General features: G+C 53.5%; 2 protein-coding genes across 2 annotated transcripts; one reads left to right on the forward strand and one right to left on the reverse strand.

Moving 5' to 3' along the window:
• Positions 1-3,450: 3,450 nt before the first annotated feature.
• Positions 3,451-4,879, forward strand: LOC136460802 (uncharacterized). Its single transcript, XM_066460368.1, has 3 exons — positions 3,451-3,624; positions 4,136-4,376; positions 4,455-4,879. Exons 1-3 carry the CDS (start codon positions 3,451-3,453, stop codon positions 4,877-4,879), a joined length of 840 nt encoding a protein of 279 aa, XP_066316465.1.
• An 18,891-nt stretch (positions 4,880-23,770) lies between these two features.
• On the reverse strand, positions 23,771-25,000 carry LOC136458588 (protein MIZU-KUSSEI 1-like). The gene has a single exon (XM_066458531.1). The coding sequence runs from the start codon at positions 24,820-24,822 to the stop codon at positions 23,941-23,943; it is 882 nt and encodes a 293-aa protein (XP_066314628.1). The 5' UTR covers positions 24,823-25,000; the 3' UTR covers positions 23,771-23,940.
• Positions 25,001-25,790: the final 790 nt, after the last annotated feature.

Raw genomic sequence — 25,790 nt, forward strand, 5'->3', positions numbered from 1 at the left:
GAGCTTGGGTAACTTGTTTTTGTTTCTAGGTGCAGGAAGAGCCCCTGAGCCTCCGCACAGAGCGAGAGGGCGATCAGGAGTTCCCCTGGCTTTTTGTGTGACCCTCGCGCGTCCTTTTCGTTCAGAAGGAGGGGTTGTTTGCCAAGCCCTCGCATGCGAGCCTAAGTCGCTGGGTCTCGGCAAGGTTGCAGGAAGAGCCCCCGAGCCTCTGCACGAAGCGAGAGGGCGATCAGGAGTTCCCCTGGCTTTTTGTGCGACCCTCGCGCGTCCTTTTCGTTTGGGCGGAGGGGTTGTTTGCCGAGCCCTCGCATGCGAGCCTAGGTCGCTGGGTCTCGGCAAGGTTGCAGGAAGAGCCCCTGAGCCTCCGCACGAAGCGAGAGGGCGATCAGGAGTTCCCCTGGCTTTTTGTACGACCCTCGCGCATCCTTTTCGTTCGGAAGGAGGGGTTGTTTGCCGAGCCCTCGCGTGTCAACCTAGGTCGCTGGGTCTCAGCAAAGTTGCAGGAAGAGCCCCCGAGCCTCCGCATGGAGCGAGAGGGCGGTCAGGAGTTCCCCTGGCTTTTTGTGCGACCCTCGCGCATCCTTTTCGCTCAGAAGGAGGGGTGGAATATGCCAGGCTACCCTCAGTGGGTGCGAGCGGTGACACTTCCGGTGAGCTGTTATCGGGTAAGTCCGAGTGGAGGCCTGTGCCCCATTCGATAGGGGTCGGCTAGTGATCCAGAGACGCACTCCAAAAATAGGTACCAGAGGGCTTCTCTAGCGGGTGCCAGGGCCGTTCGATTGGCCCTAGGGGCTCGGTGCCTCCCTACGATGGGATCCCCTTTAGAGAACTCCTGCTGGTCTCGGACACGACATAGGGCACCCCAAGCAATCGCTTGCCTGGGCCTCAGCCATGTATGGGCTCGCCCATAGTTGTCCCTGACTCTGTTGTCCTGAGGTAGCTGTCGAGACCCTCGGGGGCCCAGCCTTCGAACCTCTGGACCATAATGGGCTCGGTGCCCAGTTCCTTAGTCTAGAAGGAATCGTGTGGGGGATATTCCCTTTCCATCGGCTGACAATGGCAGGTGCGCCTTTCACGGCGGTTCCTCGAGGGGCGAAAAAGGCGCCTACCATTGCTGCGGATAGACTCTGTCGCGCTGTCTGTGGACAGGACGTTACTACCGCAGTTAGTAAAAAATGGACGCGTGGGCGGTTTTATCGGATCTGCATTAATCGCGCTAGATCTAGAAAATCGTCACCCTGATTTCGTCGCTCACCCGTTTCCGATTTTGTCGCTCGCCGTTCGCCCTCTCCCCTATAAATACGCGACGAACCGCGGCTCTGCCTCTCCTTACCTTTTTCGCTCGCAATCGCCCTCTCTGCCTTCGAGCGTTTGCTAAGAGCAGAGGAGAGCACCGGGAAGAAGTGGGGAGAGGGGAAAAGAGAGAAAGAGGGAGCGAGTAGTCGAGGGTTCATCTTACCATTGCAGTTGTGTTCTCCACTGCACCGATGGCGGGCATCAGAATCCTCCAGGCAGATCCTTGGGGTCGCTCCGACGCGTCGGTGGAGATGCTGCAGGCGCTTGTCGACGCTGGTCTTCTCTGTCCGATCATCGACCCCAATAGGCTAGAGTGGATCGCTCCGGGGAGCGAGTCGGAGCCAAGGCCACGTGAAGGCTACGTGGTGAGCTTCGTCGTTTTCCACGAGTGAGGGCTCGGTTTGCCGGTAGACCAGTTCATGCGGGCGCTCCCGCACTACTACAGTGTGGAGCTTCACAACTTCACCCCCAATTCCATCGCGCAGGCGGCCATCTTTGTCGCTGTCTGCGAGGGGTATCTGGGGATCGCTCCCCACTGGGAGCTATGGCTCCACTTGTTTCGGGCGGTTTTCACCACCAAGCCGGTGGGCGTGAAGGGCGCTCGAAAGGCGTTGAGGGCCGGTGGCTGCACTCTCCAAGTGCGCCAAGACCGGCAGTCCCTCTATATCCTGGCTCAGCTCGCGTCGTCTAACCGTGGCTGGCATAACGGATGGTTCTACCTCCGTAATGATGATGGCGGGTTTCCCCCCTATACTGGGCGGATTGTGGAGAGTCAGCCGGAAAAATGGGGTTACGACATTGTCAAGGTCGATCAGCCCAGGCTAGAACCGCTCCTAAGGGCCCTGGGGAAGCTGCGTGACTACGGCCTTACGACGGCCGTGGTCGTGGTGGCTTTTCATCACCGGAGGGTGCTGCCGCTGATGGCTCGACGGTGGCGCCTATTTGAGATGACCCCGAGTGATCCGATCGAAGGTATCAAGATGTCCGCCTTCGCCATTTCAAACGACAAGACCCTACGTCGGGTGAGAGAGGCGGTGGATGGGAAGGTGAAGCTTGACGATTTGATGCCTTTCCCGATGCGCCCATCGCGGGGGTACATCCCACTGGTAAGTTGGGTGTTGCCGAGGCCTTCACAGCCTTCTTGCTCCATGTCTTTTTTGTCCATTGCCTTATTTTGTCGTTCCTACAGGGGATGAGAGACGTGCGAGCCTCCCCGCCGCCTGTTCCTAAGGACGCGGTTCGACGGGCGGCGAACCAGACGCGTGCCAAGGTGCAAAAGAAGCGGAAGGATGCCGAGGAGGCCAAGCGCACGAGGAAGATCCTTGAGCGCGAAAAGCTGGACGAACATCACCGGCGTCAGAAGCTTGGGGGTCTCCCGGTGGAGTCGTCGCCGATGCCGTCGTCGTCGGAATCCTCGGGCGATGACGACGAGAGCGAGGCGGGGAAGGTTACCCTAGACCACCTCCCCGACGTTAAGGAGGTGGCACCCGGGGTGTCTCTGGGAGATGTCCGTCTTGTTGTCGAGGACGATACGCCCGAGGCGCGGGTGTTGGGGAAGCGGGCTGTCAGCCCGGTGAGCTCGGCGGCGGAGGTAGGGCGAGCGACGGCGGGGGCGCCTCAACCGTCTCTGCGGACGATTGAGGGGGTGTCAGGGTCCGGCGGTGACCAGCCGGTACCGGTGGACACAGAGGCCGTGCCACCGCCGCCACCGCCGCCGTTGAAGAGGAGGGACATCGTACATAAGCGGTTGTGTCCCCGTTCGCGGTAAGTATATTTTTTTGGCGGAGTTTATAGTATTCCCTGCTCGCCCCTTGGTTGTACGCTGACCTTGGGAGTGTCTTTGTGTCTAGCCTAAAGCGTCGGGTGGAGGAACCTGCCTTGGCGCCCCATAAGGCGCTCAAGGTGGACATCAGCTCCACCGCCCGCCGGGCAGAGGAGGCATAGGCTGGCGTGCAGGGTGGCACGGCGTCGGGCAAGGCCGTCCTAGAGGAACTGGCTGCCCAAGAAAAGGGCGCCGAGGCAGCCACGGAAGGAGTGGGGGAGGAGGAGCCCACGCCCCGCGGTGTCGTGGGTCTTGGGGTGAATGAGGCCGAGGCGTCCACTCCTGCTGAGGCCATCGAGGGTGAGGCCAGAGCTCCCAAGACTTCCGAAGCCATGGCGGTGGACGCGGGGGTCATCAAGGTAGAGGTGGCAGAGGCCAGAGCCCCCGGTTCCGTCGAGGCCGAGGCGGGGGAGACGGAGACGGGGCAAGTTTTAGCACCGCCCCTGGTTCAGGCGATCTTGTCTGATGATTCCTCCCATGGGAAGGAGGCGGCGGACGTCGAGGCGGTCAGTACCATGGAGCAGCCAGTCCCGGCTCCCGTCGAGGGGAGTTCGGTCCTCGTCTGGGTCCGACCTGAGCCCCGCGGGTGGAACTTCCCGCGTGTTTTCTAGCAGGACCGGGCCGACCCTGAGGGGGAGCCCGTGTTTGCCCTTGAAGATGTTGCGGAGGGGGGGCGATAGGACACCCTTGAGTAGTACCGCCAACTGGCGGTGAAGTCGCTGTAGACAGCGATGTCTATTATGGAAGGGGACTTGCCTAGTGTTACCTAGGTAAGTACTTTCTTCTCTCGTGCCGCGTTGTTTTCTCTCCGAGCCCCGTCGCAGCATTTGACGTGCGTTTTTGCCTTTTTAGGAGCTCGAGGCCCGGTCCCTTGGGAAATCGGTGTTCCTACGAAAGGAGAGGGACATCTAGGACCAGCTCCGGTAGCAGAAGGGCCTGCTTGCCGATGCCCAGGGGCTCTTGTCGGCGCGGAGTGCGGAAGTGGGGGACCTCTGCCTTCGCTGTGCTGACCTTCAGGCCAAGGTGGCCACGGCTAAGGAGCAGTCTGCCCCTTTGGTGGCGAAGATCAAGGAGCTGGAGGAGCGGGACTCCTTTAGGTCCCGGGCCCAAGAAGCGATGGCCTCTGCCAAGGCCACCGCCGGGCCACTGGGTGCGGAGCAGAGTGAACACCAGCTGATGAAAGTCGCTTTGGCAGAGGCTACCAAGGCGGCCGAGGCCTCTCGAGTCGAGGCTTTAGACTGGAAGAAAAAAGCCGAGGGTAAGTTCTACCGAGCCGCGCCCCTTGTTCCATTTGCTCTGGTTTGCGTTTGACTCCTGACTCTTTGTTGTGTCATAGATTTGGAGAAAGAGTTCTCCCAGGCGACCGAGGCCTCCGTCGCAATGCAAGCGGTGCTAGACATTGAGGTCCGGGAGCACAAGGCGCTGCGCAGTGCCGCCCGTACCGCCTGCGAGGCTCTAGAGGTTGAGGGGGTCGAATCAGCCGACTCCCTTGGGAGCCGCCTGACTACGTTGAGCGGCCGCGTCGACGAGCGACTCCGGGGGGCATTGCACACAGGTGTCAAGCGCGCCCTAGCTGTTGTCTCTTCGCACTACGCCGTCAACCTCGAGGCTGTCAGCGATGGCTACGTCTTGCCGGAAGATGATGAGGAGGCCGATGCAGAGGTCGCGAAGCTGATGGAGGCGGCCAAGGCGCCTGGCACGGCGCTGGCCCGTCTGTTTGAAGAAGAGGTGGTCCCTCCCACGCCAGGCACTAATCCTTAAGCTTTGACCTAGGCCAAAAGTGGTCATGTAACCGGATTGGGTTAATTGTCATATCGTGACGTTTTGTGGTCGTCGAGGCCTTTAAAGTATTTGCGCGTGTGCATTTTTTAACCGTTTTCTGTTCTATTTCCGAGCCTGTACCCTCTGTCTCATTCTTGGACACACGCAAAGAACTTCTTCGGAGCGTAAGCCATCCCTTGGCGAAGGGTGGCGAGGGAGTTGCCATAGCCCAGAGGCGTAGGCCGTTCTCACGGCTCGACGGGCCCTTTGGCCTCGAGACCAGCTTTTGGTCCTTAGGTTTTTTGCGATGGTCCTGTCGGAGCACGAGAGAGTTTGGCATAGAAATTTTTGAAAGATGGTAAGAAACGGTGCTCAGGACTTAGGGGGGGTTTCCCCTTATAGCCCCCGAGGGAGGCTCGGCTTTGCAGAGGCAGAGCCGAGTCTCCCTTATAGCGTTATTGTGACGTCGAGCCCCTATCGATAGACAACTTTTTTGCAAAGAACTTCCTCGGAGCCTAAGCTATCCCTTGGGTGAAAAGGTGCTGAGGGAGCTACCGTAGCCTGGGGGCGTAGGCCGTTCTCACGGCTCGGCCGGCCTTTTGCCTTTGGGACGATCTTTCGGTCCTTAGGTTCCATACAACCGACTTGTCTATAAGGGGGTTCCTCGAAAGACTATAACAACTAAAGAACGCTTCTTTATTCTATTTCGAGAAATAATGTAAACAACGTTTGGAAATTTAAGGGTAGAAACGACGTAGTTGTTCTATGTTCCAAGCGTTGGTGAAGATTTCGCCCTTCTCGTTGGCTAGCTTGTAGGTTCTGGGCTTCAGTACTTGGGCGACAATGTATGGTCCTTCCCATGGCGGGGTCAGCTTGTGGTGGCCCTTACTGCTCTGCCTCAGCCTCAGCACCAGGTCGCCCACCTTCAGGTCTCGGCTCTGAATGCGCCAGGCTTGGTAGCGTCGTAGGGCTTGCTGGTATTTGGCCGATTGTAGTAGTGCGATGTCTCGGGCTTTCTCCAGTTGGTCGAGGGCATCCTCGTGGGTAGTGCCTGCTGCTTTGCTCGCTGTAGGCCTGTAGCCTTGGGGAACCATACTCCAAGTCGGTGGAGAGGATAGCCTCGGCACCATAGACCAGGAAGAACGGTGTGAACCCCGTGGCTCGGCTTGGTGTATTCCTCAGGCTCCAGATGACCGACGGGAGTTCGGCAAGCCATTTCTTGCCGAATTTCTTCAACCGGTTGTATATTCTAGGTTTGAGACCTTGTAGGATCATGCCGTTTGCACGTTCTACTTGGCCGTTTGTCCTAGGATGTCCTACGGCTGACCAGGCCACACGGATGTGGTGGTCATCGCAGAACGTCAGGAATTTGTGGCCGATGAATTACGTCCCATTGTCGGTGATGATGGTATTCGGGATTCCGAACCTGTGGATGATATCCGTAAAGAACAACACTGCTTGCTCGGATTTGATTTGGGTGATTGGACGAGCCTTGATCCACTTGGAGAATTTGTCGATGGCTACCAGCAGATGGGTATAGCCCCTGGGTGTCTTCTGCAGAGGCCCAACCATGTCCAGCCCCCACACGACGAATGGCCATGTGATGGGGATGGTTTGGAGGGCTTGGGCCGGGAGGTGCGTCTGTCGAGTGTAGTACTGGCATCCCTCGCAGGAGCGTACTAGCTTCGTGGCATCGGCCACCGCTATTGGCCAGTAGAAACCTTGGCAGAAGGTGTTTCCCACGAGCGCCCGAGGCACCGCGTGGTGCCCGCAGGCTCCCGCATGCAAGTCCCAAAGTAGGGATTGGCCAGCCTCGGTGGTGATGCATCATTGGAGAATACTGGATGGGCTATGCCTATACAACTCGCCGTTGCAGAGGACATAGGACTTGGCTCATCGCGCAAGCCGTCGGGCCTCGGTCCTGTCAGTAGGAAGCTCTCCTTGAATGAGGCAATCAAGGAACGGGACTCACCAGTCCGTGCCTTGGTCACCCTTGGGAGGTTCCGCATCGATTGCCATGGCCCCGGGCTCGGCAGCAGAGGTCTCGGCAACAGAGGGGGCCTCGGGCCCTGCGGTGGGCTCAACCGGGGGGCCTGCCTCTGCCGTTGATACGTAGTTGATGGAAGGCTTGTGGAGGTCTCTGGCGAAGACGTTCGGGGGGACTGGGGTCCGTGTCGACACCATCTTTGCCAGCTCGTCCGCGGCCTCATTGAACTTTCGTGCGACGTGGTTGAGTTCGAGGCCATCGAACTTGTCCTCTAGGCTACGTACCATTGTGCAGTATGCCTCCATCTTGAGGTCATGGCAGTTTGACTCCTTCATCACTTGGTTGATGACGAGCTGCGAATCTCCTCAAACGTCGAGACGCCATGCCCCAAGTTCAATGGCAATCTGTAGGCCGTTGACGAGGGCCTTGTATTCGGCCACGTTGTTGGAAGCGGTGAAGTAGAGTCGGATTACGTAGCGCATATGTACTCCGAGGGGTGAGATAAAGAGCAGACCCGCGCCTACCCCGGTCTTCATCAGAGACCCATCAAAGTACATGGTCTAGTATTCTGCCTGGGCTTGAGTAGGTGGTAGTTGGGTATCGGTCCATTCTGCCACAAAGTCGGCCAAGACCTGAGACTTAATGGCTTTTCGGGGTGCGAAAGACAGGGCTTCCCCCATGAGTTCCACGGCCCACTTGGTAACCCTACCCGAGGCCTCCCGGTTATGGACTATCTCTCCCAAGGTTAAAGATGTCACCACGGTAACCGGGTAGGACTCGAAGTAGTGACGCAGCTTGTGTCAAGCCAAGATTATGGCGTAGATTAGCTTCTGGATGTGGGGGTAGCGCGTCTTGGTCTCAGAGAGCACCTCGCTGATGAAGTAAACAGGTCGTTGGACGGGTAGAGCGTGCCCTTCTTCCTGCCTCTCGACCACTACGGCCGCGCTGACCACTTGGGTCGTTGCGGCGGTGTAGAGTAAGAGGGCTTCACCTTCAGTTGGTGGCACTAGGACGGGAGGATTGGTGAGCAGTGCCTTGAGTTTGGTGAGGGATTCTTCGGCCTCGGGGGTCCAGGAAAAGCGTTCGGATTTTCTCAAGAGGCGGTATAGAGGCAGACCTTTTTCGCCAAGGCGTGAGATGAAGCGACTCAGGGCCGCAAGGCATCCCATAACCCTCAGCACTCCCTTGATGTCTCAGATCGGTCCCATGTTGGTCACGGCCAAGACCTTCTCTGGGTTAGCCTCGATGCCGCACTCCGAGACTATGAACCCCAAGAGCATGCCTCGGGGGACCCCGAAGATGCACTTCTTAGGGTTGAGCTTGATGCCATTTTCCCTGAGGCATTCGAAGGCTATCTCTAGGTCCTTGACGAGGTCACTGGCCTACCTGGACTTGACTACGATGTCGTCCACGTAGGCCTTGATGGTTCACCCGATGTGCTCGCCAAAGGCCTGGGTCATGCACCGCTGGTACGTGGCCCCTGCGTTTCTGAGGCCAAATGGCATAGTCGTATAGCAGTATAGGCCAAATGGGGTGATGAAAGAAGTCGTGAGCTGGTCGGACTCTTTCATCTTGATCTGATGGTAACCGGAATACGCATCAAGGAAAGACAGGGTCTCACATCCCGCAGTGGAGTCGACGATTTGGTCGATTCGAGGCAATGGAAATAGAACTTTTGGACATGCCTTGTTTAGACCGGTGTAGTCTACACACATCCTCCACTTTCCATTTTTCTTTTTAATTAATACAGGATTAGCTAACCACTCTGGGTGGGACACTTCCTTGATGAATCCGGCCGCCAAAAGCTTCTGCACCTCCTCGCCGATGGCCCTGCGCTTTTCCTCGTCGAATCGGTGCAGGCGCTGTTTCACCGGTCTGGAGCCGACCCAAATGTTCAAGGCATGCTCGGCGACCTCCCTCGGTATGCCCGGCATGTCCGAGGGGCTCCACGCGAAAATATCGACGTTTGCGCGGAGAAAGTCGACGAGCACGGCCTCCTATTTGTCGTCGAGGGTGGCGCTGATCCTCAGTGCTCTATCGCTGGAGCAGGTGGGGTCAACTGGGACGAGCTTGACGGCCTCTGCTGGCTCGAAGGTCCTGGCTCGGTGCTTGGAGTGGGGTGCTTCACTGCCGAGCTGGTTGAGGTTGACGATGAGGGTCTCGGTCTCAATGACAGCCTCGGCGTACTCGACGCATTCGACGTCGTAGTCGTATGCATGCTCGTACGTGGACTCGACAGTGATGATGCTGTTTGGGCTCGGCATCTTGAGCTTGAGGTAGGTGTAGTTGGGGATCGCCATGAACTTGGCGTAGCACGGGCGCCCTAGAATAGCATGGTATGTTCCCTTGAACCCAACCACCTCGAAGGTAAGAACCTCCTTGCGGTAGTTGGAGGGGGTACCGAAGCAGATGGTCAAGTCGATGTGTCCGAGGGGTCGTGTGCGCTTCCCTGGCACGATGCCGTGGAAGGGCGCGGCGTCGCCTCGGAGCCATGACCGGTCGAGCTCCAGGAGTTCTAAGGTGTTGGCATAGAGGATGTTGAGGCCGCTGCCCCCGTCCATCAGCACCTTGGTAAGCTGGGTGTTGCCGATGATTGGGTCGACGACAAGTGGGTACTGCCCAGGGTTCGGGACATAATCGGGAGGTCCTTTTGGTCGAAGGTGATTGCCTCCCGAGACCAGTGGAGGTACTAGGGGGTGGCTACCTCAACCAAGAAGACCTCTCGGCGTTCCTTCTTCCGCTGACGCGCCATGAGGCACGCTGAAGGTCCACCGAAGATCATGAAGGCATTTTGAACCTCGGGGAACCCATCGTCCTTGTCGTCTTCCCTATCACCTGCGCCCCTTTTCTTGGCGTTGTCGTTGGGGAGTCCGAGCTTGGCGTAGTAACGCCGGAGCATGGTGCATTCCTCGAGGGTGTGCTTCACCGGGCCCTGATGGTAAGGGTAGGGCTTCTTGAGCATGTCGTCGAAGAGCCCTAGGCCTCGGGGGTTCTTGCGGTCCGTGGCCACAATGAGACCAGCCTCGAGGGCCTCCCGCTTCCCCTGACGACCTTTTTTCTTCTTCTGGGCGGGGCGAGATGTCGAGGCCTTGGGGGTCTCGTCGCTCCGCTTCCCTTTGGCATTTTTGTTGGGGAAGATGGCCCCCACGGCCTCTTCGCCTGAGGCGAAACTGGTGGCGATGTCGAGGAGTGCCGATGCCATGGTTGGCATGCTCCGGCCCAACTCTCGGACCAGGTCTCGGTAGGTGGTGCCGGAGAGGAACGCCTAGACAATCTCTGAGTCGTCGACGCTAGGCAGCTCGGTGCATTGTTTGGAGAATCACCGGATAAAGTCTCGGAGAGACTCATCTGGCTTCTGGCGACAACTCTTGAGGTCCCAGGAATTCCCTGGGCGCGCATACGTGCCCTGGAAATTCCCGACGAAGACCTTTATCAAGTCTCGCCAGTCGTGGATCTGCATGGGGGGAAGGTGTTCGAGCCAGGCTCGCGCTGAGTCTGATAGGAACAAGGGGAGGTTGCGGATGATGAGCAGGTCATCGTCCGCGTCGCCTAGCTGACACGCCAGGCGGTAGTCGGCCAGCCATAGTTTGGGGTTGGTCTCGCCACTGTACTTCGAGAGGTTGGCCGGTTGTTGAAACTGGGTCGGGAAGTGGGCACTACGGATGGCCTTGCTGAAGACCCGAGGGCCAGGTGGCCCGGGAGAAGGACTGCGGTCCTCCCCACTGTCGTAGCGGTCGCCTCGGTGCACCTGGTAGCCTTGGGTGGCCCTATCGCGGTCGTGGCGCCATCGCCTTTTGACCACGTTGTGGTCATCTTGCGCCTCGCGTCGGTCATCGAGGCGGTCGTGAACCGAGGGAGCCTTGAGGCGGTCGTGCACCAAGGGAGCCTTGAGGCGGTCGTGCACCGAGGGAGCCCTGAGACGATCGTGCGCTATCGAGATGCGGAGCTTTCGGCTTGCTGTACCGCGGCGATCTCAAGAAGCTCCCGGACCTCGCCGCGGATCCGTCGTCCCTCCATGGTAGAGGGCTCGAGCATCGCTCTGACTAGCATTGCCGCTGCCGCGACATTCTAGCTAGCGTGGTTGAAGACTGGGGGCTGCTCACTCCCCTCGTCGTTAACGATGCGGCGGTGGACGTCACCAGCTCTCCGTCAGGCCGCTCCGCCATCACCGTGACCCAGCTGCTCTTGCTTGAGGGTGGCTCAGAGCTGCTGTAGGAGGAGTCGGTCTTGCTCGACCTTGGCCTGAAGCTCACGGAGCTGCTCCAGGTCTAGGCATCGAAGTTCATCGGGGGTGGGGACACCCGCTAGCGCTGGCGGGGACCCTCTGCATGGCGGCGTGGCGTTGGCTGCCGCTCCGCCTTCGTTGCCCGTGCTCGGCATTCTGAGCTCGATTTGGAAACACTCACGAGTCGGGTCGTGAGCGTCCTCGTCGTCGGAGTCGGAGTAGCCGAAGCAGTAGTCGCTTGCGACCATGAAGCAGCGCATCGCCTTAGGGTCGCGAAACCCGGTGAAGTCTGCTCTGGTCCACGCTTCGTCCTCCTCCGAGGAGTCAGTGTGGGCGTGGATCGGAGTTGTGGTAATGGGGTCAAGGGCATGACGTTGATGAATGGAGATGAGAGCGGTGGCATAGGAGGTGGCGGCATTGGTCAGCCTGAAAGAGTATGGGGACGGTGCCGTCGCCGGGCCCTGCTCCGCCGGAGCTGGCTCCTCGGGAGGAGACGGGACAGAGCCTGATGATGGGGTGACGCCGTGCGCCACCGGTGTTTTTCCCCCGTCGAGGCTTAATTCGGACAGGTCCCCGTACAGGGGCTCTGTACCAGCAGCCGGGCACGGGACATCGGCGGAGCACGAAGCGTTGCCCTGAACTCGCGTGGCGTTGGGGTGGCCCTGCTCGCATCGCGCCTGGCGAGCTTGACCGGAGCGGCGGCCCAGGCGCCGTTCGCGCATGGGCTGCCGGTGCGTGACGTCGTCGTCGGTCGACGGTGCTCTGGGTAAGAGGAGTACCATGTCGTACTCGTGCCCTAGAGACATGAACTCTAGGCTTCCGAACTAGACGATCGTCTCAAGATGCAGTGGGCGCACGGGATCTGCCATCCGGAATCTACTGGGATGACTAAGCTGACACGCAGAGGCCCCTATCTGACGCGCCAACTGTCGGTATTTTGGACCGGGGGTCCTCAACCAACGAGTGAATTTGTGCTGCGTGCTCCTGATTCCGGATGGTGATGCAAAGAGACACAAGGTTTATACTGGTTCAGGCAATGGATGCCATACGTCCAGTCTGAGAGAGTGTTCTTGTATTCCTCGCACCGGGGTGCTTGTAGTAGGGGGTTACAAGCTAGGCGAGAGAGGGAGTTCGTCCTAGGTCTCTACGAGGGGAAATATCAATTACAGAGTGAGGCGCCTTCCTTATGTGGGCATTCGTGAGCCAATTTTACCTGTCCTTCTCGCCCTCCCCCGAAACAGTGCTGGCTACCTCCTTTTATAGCCGCAAGGGGAAGCCAGCGTACATGAGAGAATTATGCGTAAAGGACTATTTGATGACGTACTCTACTCCTGGGGCAGTGTGCCGTCGTGGGAGTTCCCGTAGAAGTCTAGTCAGTATGGTCGGGCAGGTGACATGCTACGCTCCTGTGGATTTGTTGACTTGTGAAGTGCCGAGGCCTGGTGGCTGTTGTAGCTGGTCGCGTCGAGGCCCGCTGTGCAGAGGCCTTTAGAAGCGACAATGCAGGGTCTCGGCGGCCATCTCATAGTTGATTTAGGCGGAACAGTGCGAGACGTGCGTCTATAGGGTATGGTACCTGTATTGTCAGCAAGGGATGGAAAAAAGGAGATTTGACCGTTGTCCCATCGCTTCTGTAGTAGTGCACTACCGATCATGGCTTATGTAGTGGGTGCAGCTGGGCGCATTAATTGGATGCGACAACTTGCCAGAGAGACGTTTGAGGCGGAGACGACAAGGTTGCGGGACGAGCCCGGCCTCGGGCGAGGCAGAGCATGAACAGTTTGTCCGAGGCCCCTCTGGAGGGTCTCGGGCGAGACGGAGCGGGATCAGTGAGTCCGAGGCCTTGTCGAGGAGTCTCGGGCGAGATGGAGCGGTTGGTGCACTGATTCCAAGGTTACGGGGACCTAGCCCTGACTCCCCACGTCGCGTTATCCTTGGTGCAGGAGTTAGGCAGCACAGTGGTCGGTAACCCCTGCTTTGTCCCATCGTAGATGGCAGGGTGTTGACGCGATTGATGTATAGTCGGCCACTTCGCTGTACTGTGCCGTCGTGCGGTTGTCGGAGTAGTTGAGCGCTTTGATTGGATGTGATGTTCAGCCAGAGCAGTTTGGTCAAAGCGGCGGTCGTGGGGCTGGTGCCGAGCCGGCCTCGCGCGAATCGGAGAATCGGTACTTCTTCTGAGGCCTCGGCGAGGGGGCCTCGGCGAGGGGGCCTCGGGCGAATCGGAGATTCGTTGCTTCCTCTGAGGCCTCGGCGAGGGGGCCTCAGTGAGGGGGCCTCGGGCGAATCGGAGATTCGTCCGAGACCTTGTTTGTTCTATTGGTTCTTGCTTTTTAGGGTCCAAGCAGTTTTTCGGTCTTTGCTTGGGGTACCCCTTTTTCTAGTATCTGACAAAATGATTTTGATGTCTATATGGTATCACTATTGCTTCTATGCTTGACTTGATCTAGTGATAGCATATGACATGTTTATGGGCTTGTAAACCTAGTGTTTAATCTAGAAAATGAGCTATAAGTGTTTAACTCAACATGGTACAAGATAACCCTTATTTAAAGGTGTGAAGAAGCTTGTCCTTGGATCAAACCGAGTTAAATATCTTTGGCAAATAATCTAGACTAGACCAAATTTGGAAAAATGATCCTCGCCCCATTGATTGACATTGATAATCTTGACCCTACAAGTAATACTATCTATATTTTGAACCTTTGTGGTCATTGATGACAAAGGGGGAGAGCAACAAAGATAGTAGTAAAAATAGTGAAAAAGGGGGAGAAATATCATAAAGAGAGAGAAACATAAAGATATACTTGATATATGACATAGGGGGAGAAAAGTGAAAAAGGAAAGGGATCATTAAAATTTTGAGCACACAAGTAGGGGGAGCAAGCTTATGAACTTGTATGGTGCATTTGAATGTGCATTTCATATGTTTGCTTGCATAGCATACGTTCTAAATTTAAAATATCCATGCTTGTGTGATGTATGCTAGTTGTTAGATTTAATGATGAAATGAAATCACTAGATAACTTTCATTTCCAAGTCTTTACAATTGGTATCTTTCCAAAGTATGTTTCCAAGTGATATTGAGCTAACCATGGTGCTAAGGATGGTATATTTGTGCACTTCGATTAGTATCACGCTTCAAAGGTCCATCTTTTATACCTTAGCATCATGTGGTAGACATTGTCTCCTATGTTTCCTATCTAAGCATATGTGCAAGCTACAATCCAAACTCTTAGCACATATGTAGGGGGAGCAATTGCTACCATTTGGGGTTCATGAAACTTGTCCATATCCTTTTACACATGGTAAATATGCTTGGGCAAGCAACATGGATTCAATTGAATTTTATTTCATATCTTTGTGTAAGGGTTGTCATCAATTACCAAAAAGGGGGAGATTGAAAGCTCTAGTTTGGTTTTGGTGAATTGATGAAACCCTAAGTGCTAACCTAGTTTATCAAGTGATCATGAGATAGGTAGCACACTTCAAGTGGAGAAGCTAATGAAGATCATAACATGACAATGGTGATGGCATGGCGATGATCAAGGGCTTAAACTTGAAAAGAAGAAAGAGAAAAACAAAAAGCTCAAGGCAAAGGTATAACTTGTAGGAGCTATTTTGTTTTGGTGATCAAGACACTTAGAGAGTGTGATCACATTTAGGTTTGATAGCCGTACTATTAAGAGGGGTGAAACTCGTATTGGAATGCGGTTATCAAAGTGCCACTAGATGCTCTAACTCATTGCATATGCATTTAGGATCTAGTGAAGTACTAACACCCTTGAAAATATTTGTGAAAATAAGCTAACACATGTGCACAAGGTGAGCAAGGGTGAAGAAGTTAGAGGTGAAATGGAGTTGGTCGCAATGACGCTGGCGTCGGTCAACTGACCGGACGCTGGGTCGCTCTGTGACTGGACGCTAAAGGGCTGTGTCTGATCGTGTTGTCGGTCGGCACAGTAATTAGTGTTAAGCACCGGACGCAGGGCTGTGTCCGGTCAAGCATGACCGGATGCGTCCGGTCGGCAAAAACACGTTTTGGACCCTTACTGTAAATGACCGGACGCTGAGGGTCCAGCGTCCGGTCAGCTCTGTCGGAGCGTCCGGTCAACTTCTCGACCATTGAGATCAAACGTTCACAGTTGAACGCAAGAGACACGTGGCCGCCATCGGGCGATCGGATGCTGAGGGGCAGCGTCCGGTCAGTTGGACTGGAGCATCCAATCAGCCCGCGTTATGCCCAGTGAAGGGGTATAATGGCTCTATTTCATGGGGGGCTTCTATTTAAGCCCCATGGCCGGCTATGGCTCATATCTTTGGCCATTTTCATTGACATAACAACCTTGTGAGTTTAGCCAAAGTCCTCCCACTCATCTCCATCATTGATTCATCATCATAGTGAGATTGGGAGTGATCCAAGTGCATTGCTTGAGTGATTGCATCTAGAGGCACTTGGTGTTTGTGTTTCGCTGTGGATTTCGCTTGTTACTCTTGGTGGTTGCCGCCACCTAGACGGCTTGGAGCAGCGAGGATCGTTGAGCGGTGGTGGTGATTGTCTCCGGCTCCGATTGTGGTGATTGTGAGGGGTTCTTGACCTTTCCCCGGTGGAGAGCCAAAAGGTACTCTAGTGGATTGCTCGTGGCTTGTGTGATCATCATCTTGTGTTGGTTGTGCGGCACCCTATTGAGGGTTTGGCATGTGAAGCCAATTATCGCGTGAACCTCTAAGTGAGTGAATCGCCACAACGAGGACTAGCTTGCCGGCAAGCAAGTGAACCTCGGTAAAAAATCATTGTGTTCATTATTGATTCCGAAGTGATTAGTCTTCATTGTTATTCATCCTTGTGATTGATTGGTTCCTTCATCTACACGGTGGTATAATCTTCTTGATCACTCTCTTTACTTTACCGCAAACTAGTTGAGAAGCTCTTTAGTGTAGTTAGTTGTGAGAGCTTGCTTGCTTGGTTAGTGTGGCTCTTTAGTTAGCCTGTGAGAGCACACTAACTTAGAGTAGTGTCATAGCTATTGTGTGAAAAGATATTATCTAAACTAGAATTGTGGTAGGTGGCTTGCATTTTGAGTAGGCTAGCGCAACACTTGCTTCGTCTCATAATAGTCTAACCATTTTGTTAAGTGTTGTTTTAGAAATTTTTATTAGGCTATTCACCCCCCTCTAGCCATTAGGACCTTTCAGCGTTTCGTGGAGCTCGCGTGCGCAGGAGGTGGGAGCAACAGGGTGCAACGGCGGTGGGGCCGTGGAGCAGCGGGCCCTAGCAGCGTGCGTCCGGTCAAACTGACGGGTCTGCATAGTACCGAGGATATTGCACCGGACGCTTGTCTGTGTCCGGTCAAGGTGGACCGGACGCGTCCGGTCAAAGAAATACGCCTCGGGGAGCTTACTGGAAACGACCGGACGCTGGGGCTTCAGCGTTCGGTCAGTTTTACCGGAGCGTCCGGTCAGCTTCATGACCGTTGGAATTGGGACACGTGGCCGTCTGCGGGCGACCGGACGCTGAGGTCCAACATCCGGTCAACACGACCGGAGCGTCCGGTCAGCCTTACTTTTGCCCAGTGAAGGGGTAACGGCTAGTTTAGCCATTGGGGCTATAAATAGAAGTGGCTCTCGGCCATGGGAAATGTTGAGCACCTCAAGGGACTTAGTGTCCATGCTTGTGAGTGCTTGGGAGCCCTCCATCACATATATACTTGATAGTGATCATTCGATTGTGTGAGTGAGTGATTCTAGTGCGATTACATCGTGAGGTTGCATCGAGTGGCACTAGATGATCGAGTTGCAAGCCGATGGTGCTTGTTACTCTTGGAGGTTGCCACCTCCTAGATGGCTTTGTGGTGGTCTCCGTCGAAGCCCGTAAGAAGCTTGTGCGGTGCTCTGGAGAAGTGATTGTAAGGGGCATTGTGCTCGCCCCGTGGGAGCCGTGAAGAGCAACTCTAGTAAAGCGTGTCATTGAGCTACCCTCACTCAAGGGGTAGGTTCTTGCGGCGCCCGACGTGCGGGCTTAGCGGGTGATGCTAATTAGCCGCCGAACCACCAAGTGAGCGGTCGACATAACGGGGACTAGCGTGTTGGCAAACACGTGAACCTCGGGAGAAAAATCATTGTGTCAACCTTGTTCTTCCCGTTGGTTTGCATCCCCATTACACAAGCTTGCAATTACTTTTATACATATTAAGCTTGTGAAGTTGCTCTTGTAATTAGATAGCTTGTGTAGCTTGCTAATTATCTTCTCGCTTGTGTAGCATAGAAGTAGCTCCCTTGCGTGGCTAATTTGGTTTTAGTAACCTTGTTAGTCACATTGCTTAGTTTGTGTAGCTAAGTATTTGCGCTCTCTAATTAGGCATTGGTTGCCTTGTTATTGAGCATTGCTAGTGAGCTTAGTTAGCTTTGTGCTTTTGCTTACTAGCATGTGTAGGAGCTCTCTTGTTGCTTGAAGTACTAGTGGCATAGGTTTGTGTGACCTTGCTTCTAGAATTGGTTAGGTGAGCTCTAGCTAGCCTGGCACTTTAGTTGCATAATTAGTATCTTTGCAAGGTGCTAGTGAACATATATAGAGAGGTGTAGTCTTGGCTAGTCCGATTGCTTTAATTCCGCATTTATATCGGTTAGCCGACACGATTAAGTTTTAGAAAAGACTATTCACCCCCTCTCTAGTCCGCCATATCGACCCTTCAGAGCTCGGCACGATGGCGGCAGAAACCCACCAGTGAGGGTACTGTGGGGCGCAGTGCTAGCGAGGCCAGACTCCTAGGCACTGGCGGATATGGCGTGCGGGAAAGGAGTGGCGCGGTCCGCAGCGGAGGTGGAGACATGCTTCGATGGGAGTAGGTCTGAGGCAGAGGAGGCGCTTCGCCGGCGGTAAGGGCGAGCTGCACGGCCGCACGGCAATGCGATTGACAGGTGCGATGGGAGCGGCGGTGGACGAGCTCGGGCTTGCAGCGCGCACGGCGGCGTCTGGCTACATCTACGCCAGATCCTAGACCGGCCCACAGCAGCCCCTGGTGACCCGGCCATGACGGCTGGCGACCGCAGGCAGACACGGCAGGCGGCGTGGTCCGCAGCGGAGGTGGAGACGCGTGCAGATGGGGGCATGGTTCGTGGAGCTCGTGCGCGCAGGTGGTGGGAGCAGCAGGGTGCATCGGTGGCGGGCCCGTGGAGCAGCGGGCCCGTCATGGGCCTAGAAGCTCACTCGTGCAGCGGCGTAGGAGCGGACGTGACTGCAGGAGGGGAGGAGGTGTGCCAGCAGTGGAGACGGAATCGGGAAAGTGGCGTGCCGGACTCGGCCGAGGGAGATGGCCAGCCATGGTGCGGCACGGACAAACGGAAGGGCGACGGTCCAGCGGAGCAGGGAGGGAGAGCAAGAACTGGACTGCGTCCAGCGCAGCCGTGGAGGCACGCGCGCGCACACGCGAACACCAGGCGACGGCGACGCAGCCACGGTGGGTGCTCGGCCGAACAGAGGCAAGGCAGACAAGAAAGAGGAAAAAGCAAGGAGACTGCGTGCCGGCTCGCCCCAATTTCAAAGACGCGACGTGGGGGGGACAGGGCAGGACGGCGTAGCGTGACCGTCAGCTGCTCGCCTGCATGCACACGGAATGCGAAAGGACATGGCGAGGGCAGGGAAGGCAGCACCACGTGCTCATTTACAGTCGCCCCTGCGCGACAGAGATGGCACACAAGCAGGCGCAGACACGTCGGGTGCTCGGCTCTGCGGAAACGGGCAGAGACAAGATAGAGGCGGAGAGCAAAGGCAGGCAAGGATGAGACCACAGCAGTAGAGACAAGTAGAGGCACAGTAGCCAGGCCAACTTTGATTAAGACGCTCTCTGAGAAAGGGTGCGAGGGAGAGGGAGCAGCGACACCACGACGGGAGTGAAGGACGGTGACGTAGACAAAACGACTCGTCGAGGTGCAGAGCCACGACGGAAGACGAGATGGTGCACAATTGCAAAGCAATGCGAGTATGCTGAACGCTGTGCTAGGAAAAGTAAATGAAGCTGCCGCGCTACTATTCGTCTATTACGTGCTTAACAAAATAAACCCGTGAGTATATATAAAAGTTGTTTTTCATGCTTAATCTAACAGGACAAACCGTTCGCTAGCATCGTCGTTCGACATTTCTAAATATCTTTACGCACTGAGTAATTTAACTTGGACGTTTATTCGAATCCATAAAACTGGGTCACCGGATTCACTTATCACATCAAGAATATTTTAAATTAAAAATTCCCATAGACTCGTTTCGAAAATTTGACTTAAGCCTAAATCACAGTGCTAAACAAGATCGTAACACCAGGGGTGTTACACTATAGTCAAAGGGTTCAATACATATTCGATATCCTCTCTAACAACAGGACCCAAAAGAGAATCCTTTCTGCAAATAGGTTTCCAGGAGAGAGGATACTCATATTTGGATTATGCCTCTCAGACAACCAAAAATAGGTCTTCTGTATAGGTACTCTGTTGGAGGCTGATTTTAGATCTTCTGCTACCTATTTTAAGTTTAGATGCTCATATGAGTCAACTGTTGGAGACAGTCTGAGCCTCAACTCACATTTGTCGCCTGGTGCATGACAGGGGCCTTTATGGCCTGCCCTTTGCATGTGTGTTACAGACCTACGACAACACGCTTAGGAAGATCTAGCAGGCTGAACAGACTGATCGGTTGGCTGGTTTGTATCGTTGCTGGTTCGTGAAAAAGTGGCTGATTTGTGTGAGAGAAAAATATTGTTCCGGCTGAAAATTTACGATCGTTTACGACAAGCCACAGCCAAACGAACAGGCTGCGAGTGTCTAGGCCTGGTTGAGATTGCAAATTTTTGCAATCTGGACACTGTAGCACGTTTCGTTTGTATTTGACAAACTTTGTCCGATCATGGACTAACTAGGCTCAAAAGATTCGTCTCGTGATTTACAACCAAACTGTGCAATTAGTTATTTTTTTACCTACATTTAATGCTCCATGCATGCGTTCAAAAATTGATATAATGGAGAGAGTAAAAAAACTTAGAACTTTGATGTCATCTAAACAAGGCCCTAGCATCTAAGCGCTTGTTCGGTAGCTCTGGTGATCCAATCCTAGACGGAATGGTTCTTAGGCATAAATCAAGTGAATGCATCCATGTCATTAGATCCTGTTCCGGTTTAAATTCCAACTAGTTTTCAATCCATCTCATATAAAATTATTGTCCAGTATTCAAGGATCCATTCCTTAAGCAGCAAGCACTATATAATACACACTTTCATATTCTAGAGCGAACACACGATGGAGCAAGCACATTCTGGAGCGATCACAAAATATAAAATACACGTGAGCACGTTCTGGAGCAAGCACTCTCAGAGCACTAGTTAACAAATGATTCCAGCATTAATTAACAAGGTAAAAACCTTTGACGGACATATAAGATAGAAAGATAGAAAGTGCACGTTCTGGCAACACAAACATCATGCTCCTATAATTAGTATCCAAGGACAACAAGTATAACTAGGTCTCAAAGAGGTGACAATATGCTAGAGAAATCACTGATCTAAAATTGCAAATGTAGTAACATAGAACTCCTCGGCTGAAACAAGCTCTATTTAATTTACTATATAGATGAGATGACATGGATAAGGTATAACTTAGACCTTGAAACCTCTTCTTATCCTCCTTGTCGGATGCGTTTTTTAGCTGCACCAAGAATAGAGAGGAACCCAAACTTAAGTATCACTAACTGATTGTGAGTTTCAACACCAAAACTGAAATCTAGCACTAAGCAGATATAAGTAAATATGCAAAGCAAGGATCAAAAACAACAAATATATAGAAGAGAGAAACAAAACAAGTAGACTAAGATTTTACGTGCTAGATCATCTCATTTCTGAGCCAAATCAAAGTTGATTCTGCATCAGCTTCACAGCCACATATGAAAGCCTCTCTGTTTTCTTTGCTCTTGATGAAGACTGCATATGCTTTTGCCTTTTCTTGCTTGATCACTTGCATTGTGCTCAGAACTGATATGCACCTTTTGATAGAGAAACCATTACCTTCAGCAGCCTCTTTTTCTCTGGCCAGATGTACAGATTCATCTTCTACTTGCTTGGTCCTCATTTCCATGTATCTCCCCATCATATGTTCTATCTTTGCACTCTTCCTAGGCCTCTTTCCTTCCTTTTCTTGTTTGTTTCTTGATGCAGTAGTTGTTCTTCGATGTCCACTTCTTTCAATAGCTGCAACCTCACTTTCTTTGTCTTGTGACAAAGTATCTTGTTCGCACTTCTTTGAACAGCCGCAACCTCACTTGCTTGCCTCTCAATGGTTGAATCGTCATCTTCATCTGGTACCTCATGAACCACAATGTTGTCAAGTCTTGTGCCTCATCTTCTACATCATGAATTTGTGGAAGGGGTTCTTCCTCTTGTGGTGACTCAAAAGAAGTGAAATTGTAAGTCCCTTCAGCCAAATGACCTACATGATAACAAGGAAATAATAGCTAAAGAAAGAGTAGTTCCTTTGTAAACATCTGGCCTACTAGTCAAAGCAGCTAGTGTCATTGTAGAAATGGTACAACCAATGGTTACCTATTAGAGACAGAGGCAACAGGTACTGCGTAATGACTTTTCTGTATGTTTGTTTCATAGATAACATAAAGCACAACAGAAGAAAAACCCATACTATTGCACCTCTTGGCAAGAATACAAGATGAGAAATTAAGAACCTTTTTTTCCTGCTTCTTCGTTTTGTGTTTCTATTTCTTGTTCTTACCTTTCTAATCTATTTTCTTTGCTGGATTAAAATTTTAGACAGTGTTTAGGCAACACTTACACTGGAATCCATTTTCCTTGCTGGATGAAATTTCTAGACAGTGTTTAGGCACTACTTACACTGGAAGCTTGAATACATAGGGGAATCTGTGATCTATTGATGATGATGCCATGGACATGGCTATACTGCTATTCTAGAGCTCCATCATTTGGTAGTAGTGGTAAAGTTTGCTTGGCATTTTAAGTGTTGGATGTTGTTTCAGAGAAACATAGGCTTCGTTCGGCGGGATGGCTGGGCTGAGCCTGGCTGGCCAGCTCACTCACAGAAACACTGTTCACGTCCAGATAGAACAGTATTTTTCTCTCACAACAATCAACCGGAACAATATTTGTTGGGGTTTAGTCCCACATCGTGTAGCGATGGTGGGGGAGCGCAACATATAAGACGAAAGAAGCCCCCACCTATCAATTGTTGGGGTTTAGTCCCACATCGTGCAGCGATGGTGGGGGAGCACAACATATAAGGCGGGAGAACCCCCACCTATTAGGGCTAGTCTTTTAGGTTGCGAAGGCCTAAGACCTTATATGTTGTAGCTCCGGTGGACCTGAGACCTGTGGGAGCGTAGGCTCGTAACGAGCCGGGCCGGCTGCAAGTCAGCTCCAAGATCGAGAACTCGGTGGTCACCACCGGTTCTAACAATTGGTATCAGAGCCGGTACCCATGGTCAGAAAAGCTAAACCCGATAAAAAAATCTCGAGCGTCACATATGGCGGGGGCACCCCGATGTGTGACTAAGGGGGAGATTGTTGGGGTTTAGTCCCACATCGTGTAGCGATGGTGGGGGAGCGCAACATATAAGACGAAAGAAGCCCCCACCTATCAGGCTAGTCTTTTGGGTTGGGAAGGCCCAAAGGCCTTATATGTTGTAGCTCCGGTGGACCTGGGACCTGTGGGAGCGCAGGCTCGTGGTAACGAGCCGGGCCGGCTGCAAGCCAGCTCTAAGGTCATGAACTCGGTGGCCACTACCGGTTCTAACAATTGGTATCATGAGCCCATGGTCAGAAAAGCTAAACTCGATAAAAAAATCTCGAGCGTCATATATAGCGGGGGCACCCCGATGTGTGACTAAGGGCATATAAGGCGGAAGAAGCCCCCACCTATCAGACTAGTCTTTTTGGTTGAGAAGGCCCAAAGGCATTATATGTTGTCAGCTTCGGTAGACCTGGGACCTGTGGGAGCGCAGGCTCGTGGTAACGAGCCGAGCCGGCTGTAAGCCAGCTCCAAGATCGAGAACTCGGTGGTCACCACCGGTTCCAACAATTGGTAGTAAGCCCAAGACCTTATATGTTGTAGCTCCGGTGGACCAGAGACCTGTGGGAGCGCAGGCTCGTAGTAATGAGCCGGGCCGGCTGTAAAGCCAGCTCCATGATCATAAACTCGGTGGTCACCACCGGTTCCAACAATTGGTATCAGAGCCGTCCATGGTAAAAAAAAAAGCTAAACCCAATAAAAAAATCTCGAGCGTCATATATGGCGGGGGCACCCCGATGTGTGACTACGGGGGAGATTGTTGGGGTTTAGTCCCACATCGTGTAGCGATGGTGGGGAAGCACAACATCGCACAACATATAAGGCGGGAGAACCCCCACCTACCATTGTTGGGGTTTAGTCCCACATCGTGTAGCGATGTTGGGGGAGCACAACATATAAGGCGGGAGAACCCCCACCTATCAGACTAGTCTTTTGGGTTGAGAAGGCACAAAGGCCTTATATGTTGTCAGCTTCGGTGGACCTGGGACCTGTGGAAGCGTAGGCTCGTAACGAGCCGGGCCGTCTTCAAGCCAGCTCCATGATCGTGAACTCGGTGGTCACCACCGGTTCCAACATCCCAAAGACACCCAGAAAAGAAAGTTTTCCAAGAAGTTTCATTCTGCAGCGGTCTGAAGTCTAAACTGACACGCATTTTTCACAACCACAACACCAATAACAACAAGCACAAGGAACACACACGTACTAGAAGACAGCAGCTTAAAGCATGCAAGATGGCGGTGGCTGTCGCAGCACGCGCCGCGAAGGTCAATGCACGATCAAACTCTAAGGAGGTAGATGCTAAGCTCCGGGCCGCCATTGCCGCCGGTGCTGCTGTCCGGGTTCATCATGTAGAATGCCTCCGAGTCGCGGGAGCCCACGACGCGCTCGAAGCGAGCGCGCATGTACATGACGTCGCCCTCGCCACCGCCGCACGCCGCCGGTATGACGCCCGCGCCCATGGACACGGGCTCCAGCGCGCGCAGCACGCGCCAGTCCGCGGCGCCGCACTCGCGCCGCACCGCGTACCCGCAGCCCTTGCCGTTGCAGTACGCGCGCCACGCCTTCTCCTCAACCAGCTTCCTGCAGCCGCCGCCGCCGCCGCCATTGGTCGCGGCCGCGGCGCAGGCGGCGCCCTTGGCTCGGTCGCACTCGAGCGCGATGCGGACGAGGCCCGAGGCCATCTCGCGCACCAGCGACGCCGTGGGCGCGGCGAGCTCGAGCAGCAGCGCGGGGCACGCGCGCTGGTCCACCTGGAACGCGAGGTGCACGTGGCCTCGGCGGTGGCCGTAGAGCGTGCCCGTGAGCCGCGCTCCGAGCCCGACCTGCCGGTGCCGGCCGGCGATGGCCGCGGCAAGCGCCGTGCGCAGCCGGGAGACCGCCGTGCCCGTGCGGCACTTCTTGCTGCGCTGCTTCGGTGGAGGTGGCGCCTTGGGCGGCGGGGACACGAAGTCCTCCGAGCGGAACGACGGGCAGGTGGAGGAGAACGCCATGGCCGACTCGTCCTCGTCGTCGGCCTCCGAGCCCTTGCCGGAGCCGTCCTCCCCGCCGCCGGCCGCGGCGCCATGGCTGCTGCTCTTGACAAGAACCGGCCACTTGAAGTTCCTCCGGGAGAAGGAGAAGGAGGAGTCGTGAGGGCTCCTCGCCATGATGGTCCTCATGGTTCCTAGCTTAGCTGTGGGCGAGAGTGTGGTGGTCTGATCTCCGAGTGCAGTGGGATGGAGGCTTTGTATACTGCGAGCGAGACTGGTGAGCAGAACCCACCAAACTGAGCACAGCAGCAGGCAGGGGAGAAGACAGAAGAGAAGCGCGAGAGCTTCTCGGCTTTGTCTTGTTCCCGGCCTGGCTCTGCTCCTGCTCTGATGTGTTGTGTTTTCATGTGGAAAAAAATGGAAGACAAGCTGCAGATTCTGGCAGGCCGTGAGCAGTACTAATCCATTTGACAAACGATTTTAGTATGTTGGAGATCAGGGCGTGCCGGGCATGATGGTTTGGCACGCCTTCGTTTGACAGGTGAATTGTTTACTCTGTAGTAGTGTTCAGGAGCCAAGATGTTCTGATGTTGCGGTGGACAGTGGTAAATGTACAAAGCTTGTTCCCGTTCACAGGATTGTGCCGGATGGCTAAAGATGTGAAAGATTTGATATTCGTTTCTGTTTTAATGTTAATATGTATATCTATATTTAGATCTAAGTTTAATATGAATGCTAAATAGATGTATTCAATATGGTTTTTTTGTGATTATTCTATATCCGATTCTATATCCATATTAAAAAAAAATATGAAATATCGGACATTATTTGCATCAGTGAAGAATAAAATACTGAGTAAAACCATCTAAAACTTGTACCTATGACCAATAAACAATGTAAATGATAATAATTTAATATAACAGATGATAGGCATCAATTAAATTATTTTAATATTAATAAAGGTTAACTTTAATTTATGATAACTTTGTAACTTGTATTCATTATAATTTAAAACTATCAAAAATTGTATTTATGATAATTCAAATATTATTGATGATATATAAAGGTTAAGTTTAATAAACTTTAATGTGGATAATCATATTAGTTTTAAGTGCTTCATTTTTATATGGATTTATATATATATATATATTTAAATT

The sequence above is a fragment of the Miscanthus floridulus genome, chromosome 6, assembly GCF_019320115.1.
Source record: "Miscanthus floridulus cultivar M001 chromosome 6, ASM1932011v1, whole genome shotgun sequence".
Lineage (NCBI taxonomy): Eukaryota > Viridiplantae > Streptophyta > Magnoliopsida > Poales > Poaceae > Miscanthus > Miscanthus floridulus.